We start from the raw sequence: 7,812 nt of genomic DNA, 5'->3' as shown, positions 1-7,812 counted from the left end.
TATAGATATAGATATAGATATAGATATAGATATAGATATAGATATAGATATAGATATAGATATAGATATAGATATAGATATAGATATAGATATAGATATAGATATAGATATAGATATAGATATAGATATAGATATAGATAAATCTAGGTTGGACCGCGAAAAGTTATCAGTTGAATCTGAGATAATTTTTTAATTATAATTTCATAAGATTTCTAATTACAGATTAGGGAGTTAAGTTTATAGAGCTACTATATGCAAACCTATTAATAGGCGATTCAGTTACATACATATGTACATACACATGTAGATTAGGTTAGAAATTAAACATTCATTTCACGTAATTTTATTAATTTGGTTATTTATTTTTTTTAATTTTAAATTATAATTCTTTTAATGCACGAAATTAGTGGTATAATTGCTAAAATATGATACTTGTAAATACTTCTGAATCAAGAATATTAAAGTATTTTGATAACACCGCATGAAATGCTGCTTTTGAGCTTGTAGGTTGAGCATTTCCATTTGTTTATATTTAGTTTTACTTATAAGACTACAATCTGTGGTTCTGCTTTATCTGTCGGTAAGTTTACGTTAAACTCATGAATACATATAACATACCATCTTTTGTTTGCAAAATAGGAAGCTAAATTAATTTGTTCGGAATTTCCTCTTACTCTCGTCTTCTCTTTGTGCAACCTTGTATTATATCATCCATACATATGTATTTTCACCAGTTATTAACGGACCCATGTTGAATTAAGTCACGATTGAGAGAAATAGAGATTGCGCCTATCGCGGTACCGTGTACCATGGTACATGCGCAGCTTCCTTGGCTTGTGGTATCTAATCAAACGCTCTTCTATTTAACACCTCTTTAATCTCCAACTTTCATCGTTTGTCGCTCCTTTTTTTTTCTAGTATATCTTTTTTGCCATCCCTGCTTTCAGGCAAGTGAACACCGCTCTAAACAAGTTAGCGAAACGATAACTCGCAATGAGACCTTTGATAATTTGGCAGCTTCCCGCGTTTTTTTTGCTGATTCAGAAATCGTCACCGAAGAGAACAGTTCATACCGTGCCTTGAGCGAATAAGCTGGCAAAGAAAAAAATTTAATTTACAAAAGAAGTGAAACCAAAATACGTACGTACCAGGATTTAATAAACCGCACGAATTACGGGTTTCCAATGGGACCGGAATCTCTTGATTCTTCTGAATTATTGGTAAGAGTGTTTTTTTTTGTCTTTAAAAAGAAAAGAAACTATCTACTCGGATCAGCAAAAACCTAAATTTTTCCAACGCGTGTTACNTAAGAGTGTTTTTTTTTGTCTTTAAAAAGAAAAGAAACTATCTACTCGGATCAGCAAAAACCTAAATTTTTCCAACGCGTGTTACAGATATTCCTAGCAAATTGTATAAATTACTGGATGGGCAGTTCGATATACCAAAAGCTGAATATCATTAAACCGCATAAAAAGCGCCCCCAAACGAATTCCGATCATCATCCCGTTTATATAAAATTAAAATTATTAAAAATTAAATTTAAATTATGGAAATGCTTTTTATTTTACAAATTTTTAATTTGTCGAACTAGTAAACGCATTTTCGCACATTAAAATTTAACTAAAGAATAATTCAAGTAATGTGAGAATTACTAAGTCAAGTTTGTTTCTATCACATAACTCAATGGAATTTGGAGTAGTCAAAATTATACTATTTAAAATTAAAAATCGAAATTAAGTTACAAAAATTTAATTGTAATAATTAATATAATCACCTAGTTTATCAAAGTTTCGCAAACTACATTTAATACTTACCTTTGATCATTGCATTCTTCACACGTAACTGTACATACGCATAAGCATACATACTAGGGCTATTCGCGATTCGGTGCATAAGAGCTGACAAATTTATACAATTGCAGAAATATGCCATGGATTGTGAGCGACCTTTATTAAACTGTCATGGTAAAACTTTTTTAATCAGTTGATAGAAATGTCAACCAGAGTTGCAATGCATAGCATTTTCATGCTATGACAAGCCATGACAAATGCAAATGCGTGTATTTTGTTTGTGTATTGTAAATAATTTGCAATACAAATTTGCAACGCAATGATGCTAGGCCATTTGCACCGGATCGCGAATAGCCCTACTATATTATAGATAATGATCATTAATTGACCAGCCATAACCTACCTCAATTGTAATATACTCAGTTTTACTATCACGGAAATATGTATATAGGAAATATGTGAAAAGAAAAAAAACTAAAAAAAATATTTATATATATGTATATACTTGTAAACTTCACATAATTACATATATACATACATATATATGTATGTACATGGAGAGACGTAAAGTCTCGAGTTTCAGAGCGCATATTTGCATTATCCATTTTCTTTACTTATTTGGTGTGCGCTCTTTAATACTTGGGTACAGCTACGGCTAAAAAGAAATAACGACACCTACAGTCATAAAACTCACATTATTTTTCTTTTGTTGTTACTGGTAAAATATTATTAACGGGTCTTGTAACGTTAGGCATTTTAATGCAAGCAAATAGATAGAGAGAAAAAAAAACAAAAAAAAAAAAAAACATTTCCAACTAAATAGGCAGTAACAACACTACAGCAAGAAGGCCTTCGACGCTACGTGGGACAACTGCATTTCCGACCTTTAATGTGAGTACACCTTTATTTCCCGTAACTGTATTGTAGTATAAGTTGATATGCACGTACGTACATATGTATATCTATTTCTTGTAATCCCTTAAAGTTGAAAGCGGTGCACTTATGTACGTATGAACATATATACAAATATTCATAATTATAATTTGGTAATTTTGGTTTTTTTAGTATTTTCACTTTTGATGATTCCTTTGTACATATCTAAATATTATATGCACAGACATATATATATGTCTGACATTGCTGGTTAATGAGTATATGAATTACATGGATACTTGAGGCAGGTCAGGGATATAGTCTTAATATACACTGAAAAAAATATATAAATACTATCATTAATATAAGTATATATACATTAAGGTTAACTAAGTACTTTTTTCGATTCCTGATACAATTAAATTAGAATTAAATATTGGCAAGGTTAGTTACTTGTTGTTCATGAGTTACTATTATGGGTTGAATTCAAATAATAAATAACAGGTGTATTCTGTAAATTTAATCAATTTGGTCTGATTCTCTGAGGAGGTGTAGGTGGCACAATGGGGCTTTACCAACAGCAACAAAGCCATAGGTGGGAGAGTACAGAGGCAGCCTCCAAACGCTGGATGAGTGCTGCTAAGCATATGGGTCAGGTACATTAAGTTAATTGTTAATTGAGTTTAGTTTATACTTGTTCTTGTTGGTTAGTGTGCAGAATAATTTCTAATTAGGGCTGTTAGCTGACCAGAGGTATGTCCATCCGGTGGTCACGTTTATGAACCACGGCCAGCTGAAGCTTCGGGTCTGAACGCGAGTGCACACGCCGTGATCACTGGGTCCGGCCACAGGCAGATCCTCTTTCGCCCTTGTACAAGTACGGTCAGCCCACGAAGCTCATAACAGAAAATGGGACCCAACGTGGGGCCTCAACACGATGGAAAGTTCTATTTAAAGCTTTATCCACCCGTGGCTCCATGATAGGATTCCCTCTTGGAATCAATCGTCCGTCTGTTTGTAACTTTTGGAACTTCAGCCAAGTTAAACCAAGTGTTCTTGTTACTGACCATTATTACAAATTACTTTGATTTGCGTTTCGTTTAAGGATTTTTCGTGTGGAGGTATGCAATGTTCGCTGGAATGTGCGATCCTATCGGCTATATGCAAAAAGGAACGTACCGCGTAACTACCTTCCTCACGGAATTATTTTTTTAAGCATAACATTCTTTTGTTCGTGTAGTTCAATTAGTTATATGAAGTTTAGTTTTAATTCGACTATATGACAGTTGACTAACCATTGGCTCATTCGCACTAAAAAACAAGAGAAAGATAATAATTTTTTTTCGATTGAGGTCTCAGTTTCCGTTTCGAGATACGATTTCCATTTGTTTTGATTTTTTTTTATTGTTTTTGAAGATTTGGAATTTTATGGTAAGCGTCCTGAACCATAACTGATTTCTTCAGAAAATTTCAGTATGCTGCAGGCAATACGATTTTCTTTTGGTACCACACGCCAATTATATGCAGTATTATTGGGCCACCACACAATGCCCTTAGGATCAGACCAGTTAACTTTTGATACTATTTTTTGGTGGTGATATTTGATTTTTGATTTGGAGTAATTTATGATGCTAATATCTTTTTATGTGGTCGAGTTTTGCTGCTTTTGATATTTTTGTATTTTTATTGTCGATTGCTAAAGTAGCAAGAAAATTTTGCATACGAACAGACGTTACACAAATAAAGTCGATAGTTTCGTCAAGTGAGCTTAAACTAATACGCGTTAGTAGGACTGGATTTCTAATCAAACATTAAGATATTTTTTTATATGCTGTGCTTTTGAACGTTGGCGAAAACATATTTTCGTAATATTTTTATTATTTTTTTGTTTGTTTTTTTTTTGAGACAACTTTGTATAACAATGTCGCCACCGATGCAGACCGTCTGTACAATTTGCAGGGAAAACTTTTCTGAGCGAGATGAGGTACTTGTTGCCTCATGCTCGCATCGTTTTCATAGAACTGGTTTATTGTCGTGGCTGAAGAAAAACTCATCTTGCCCACAGTGTAGAGCATTATGTACCAGTAGAGACTTCCACTCGAATACGGGTGTTCGCACTAGATCTCGTACTGCTGGTCTAGACACGTCAAAAACTGGTTCAAACAATAACATGAACTTACAGACTTCTAGCGATACCACCCCACAACAACATCCTCAGTCAGAAGGCGCTTGTGGTTTACCCATTGCTGGAGGCGACACAACTAGCGTTAAAGATAAAGAAGAAGAAAATCGTGTTAGAAATTTGGTTTCCGCAGTCATATCTGCCAGACACGCGGCTATTTTCGATAACTTAGAAAGTCAAGTTTCCCAACTCATAGAACACCGGATTGAAAGTACTTTGGCAAATGTTTTAGAACGAATGAATTTGAACCACGAGCAACCGGCAGTCCGTGGTAGTAATGTTAGCCCTGCTGCTAATGCATCAGCAGCCCATCCTGCACCAAATGGGTCTACACCAACGTGGCCTAGAGATGCTCCTTCTTTAGTCAATCTGAGTAATCAGAATTTTATAAATCAGATTGAGAGTAGCCCAGCTAATAGCCAGCTGGGATGTTAAGTTCGACGGTACCACCCGTCTATACGTTGACAATTTTTTGTCCCGCGTCGAGTTACAAGTAACCGATACCTTAAATGGTAACTTTTATCTTTTGTGTGAGCACGTGCAATGCTTGTTTAATAATGAGGCTAAGAATTGGTATTGGCGGTATCGGCGTTCAGTAGAACGCGTCACCTGGCCATCCCTTTGCCAGGCTTTGCGGACTAGTTTTCAGCAGCATAGAAGCGATTTTGAGATAAAAGAATCCATTCGTGCAAGAAAGCAAGGTCAAACGGAATGCTTTGACGATTTTCGCAATGCAATCTTGAAAATAGCCGAGTCGTTACAATCACCACTATCTGAAACGGAATTACTCGAAATAATGCAACACAACCTGCGACCGCGTGTTCGTCAGCAGCTTTTGTGCATGCCAATTAACTCCTTAGCAGAATTACGAAGACTTTAGACGGCAGGTTAATGAATTGAAATTCAGTCCGGATGCGTATGACGAGTTTTGTGTTAATAGCGAATTCCAGGAAGTTGACAAAATTGCGAAGCGCGCAGCAAAATTAAAACCTGGTTGTTGGAACTGCAACAAAGAGGGACATAGATATTTTGATTGCCTCGAAGAACGCACCGTATTTTGTTACGGCTGCGGCGCACCAAACGTTTATCGACCGACGTGCCCGACTTGCAATCCGGAGAACTGCAAGAAAAGCGAGGAATCCAAGACGAATCCTCGCAACGACACCAAACATTGAATCAGAAAAGGTTGCTAGCACGCTGTGACGAGTTGCACGAAGATGGTGATGTGACATCGAGTATACGCCCTGACGATCCTATTTCTAGCCTTTTTCGAAAAATAATTATTCCTTTTGACATCCGTTTGAAGAGGTATAACGAAATTCGAAATAAACTGTTCGACTCTGAATGCAAAAAGCCTAGTCGTAGATCAGCTCTTCGTATGAAAAGTTTCTGGAAAAATGTGAAGCAAACTAGAAAGAACCTAACGAATATTATATGTGTGTTGCAACGCAAAGAAAACGATCTGAGACCGTACGCCCAAATTGAATTGCTCGAAACAAAACACTTAGGATTACTTGATAGCGGAGCTCAGGTGTCTTGTTTAGGAAATTCATTAGCAAAGGAAGTTTGCCAGCAGGAGCAACTGCGCCAGCACAAAACATCAGTACGCACTGCTGATGGCAAAAATCAAATAGTTTTTGGTACGATAGACTTGAGCGTTAAATACAAAGGTAAAACTGAATGCATACATTTTTTCGTAGTTCCCAGTATGTCGCAAAATGTAATCTTAGGAGTAGACTTTTGGAGAAAGTTCCAAATCGCCCCCAATATAATTTCAGAGATTTCACTTCACGAAAGTGAAGAGTCAAATGAAAACATACTTCCTTTAGGTGTTGAGCAAAAGCAACATCTAAACGTAATCAAAAACCGATGTCCAAGCTTCGAGAAGGAGGGCTTGGGAAAAACCTCATTGTTAGAATACGAGATACAACTCGAGCCCCACGTCCGTCCGATAACGCAGCGTTATTTCCCAATTTCACCAGCTGTCGAAAAACTCGTACATGCCGAAATTGACGAGATGATAAAATTAGGTGTAATAGAGGAAGCTTCAAATAGTCCATGGTCCAGTCCGGTAGTACTAGTGAAAAAGCCAAATAAAGTTCGTCTGTGTCTCGATTCGAGAAAAGTTAATAGCGTTACCGTGAAGGACGCATATCCCCTTCCGCATATTGATAGTATTCTTAGCAGAATACCTAAGGCCAAGTTTATAAGTTCACTAGATTTGCGTCGCGCCTTTTGGCAAATTCCCCTTTCAGAACAATCCAGAGATTATACCTGTTTCACTGTCCCTAATCGTCCGCTTTACAGATACCGCGTAATGCCCTTCGGCTTGTGCAACGCCCCTCAAGCACTTTGCCGCTTGATGGACCGCGTAATACCACCTAAACTAAACGACCAAGTTTTCGTCTATTTAGACGATCTTCAGAAGATTTAGACACTCACATGTCCGTCCCAGCTGAAGTTGCTCATCATTTAAGGAAAGCTGGTTTAACAATAAATATAGAAAAAAGCAAGTTTTGCATCAAAGAAGTGAAGTATCTGGGTTGCATTGTTGGTGATGGAATCATACGAACGGATCCTGATAAGATTTCAGCTGTTACTCAATACCCTGCACCGACAAACGTGAAGCAAGTCCGGCGTTTCTTAGGAATGGCGGGGTGGTACCGAAGATTCGTAGATAGCTTTACAACGGTAACAGCTCCACTATCAAACCTATTGAAAAGGGTTATAGGCTTTAGTTGGAACGGTGAGGCCCAACGAGCATTTGAAATTCTAAAAGATAGACTGTCCTCAGCTCCTGTACTGGCAACACCAAACTACAGCAAGCCTTTTGCGATACAATGTGATGCGAGTAAGCTCGGTGTTGGTGCAGTTTTGTCACAAAAAGACGACGATAACATTGAAGTGCCAATTGCTTACTATTCCCAAAAACTAAACAAGGCGCAAAGTAACTATAGCGTTACTGAG

The 7,812-nt window shown here is 36.9% G+C and overlaps 1 protein-coding gene across 1 annotated transcript; it reads left to right on the top strand.

The window, feature by feature from the left end:
- Window positions 1–4,584: 4,584 nt before the first annotated feature.
- Window positions 4,585–5,280, top strand: LOC108369630 (E3 ubiquitin-protein ligase RHF1A-like). Its single transcript, XM_017624786.1, has one exon. The coding sequence runs from the start codon at window positions 4,585–4,587 to the stop codon at window positions 5,278–5,280; it is 696 nt and encodes a 231-aa protein (XP_017480275.1).
- Window positions 5,281–7,812: the final 2,532 nt, after the last annotated feature.

Source organism: Rhagoletis zephyria, unplaced genomic scaffold (genome assembly GCF_001687245.7).
Source record: "Rhagoletis zephyria isolate East Lansing unplaced genomic scaffold, Rhagoletis_zephyria_1.1 Rzeph_scaffold_03783, whole genome shotgun sequence".
Classification (NCBI taxonomy): domain Eukaryota; kingdom Metazoa; phylum Arthropoda; class Insecta; order Diptera; family Tephritidae; genus Rhagoletis; species Rhagoletis zephyria.
Note: the sequence above shows the minus strand (reverse complement) of the source record. Positions and strands in the feature narration are given on the sequence as shown.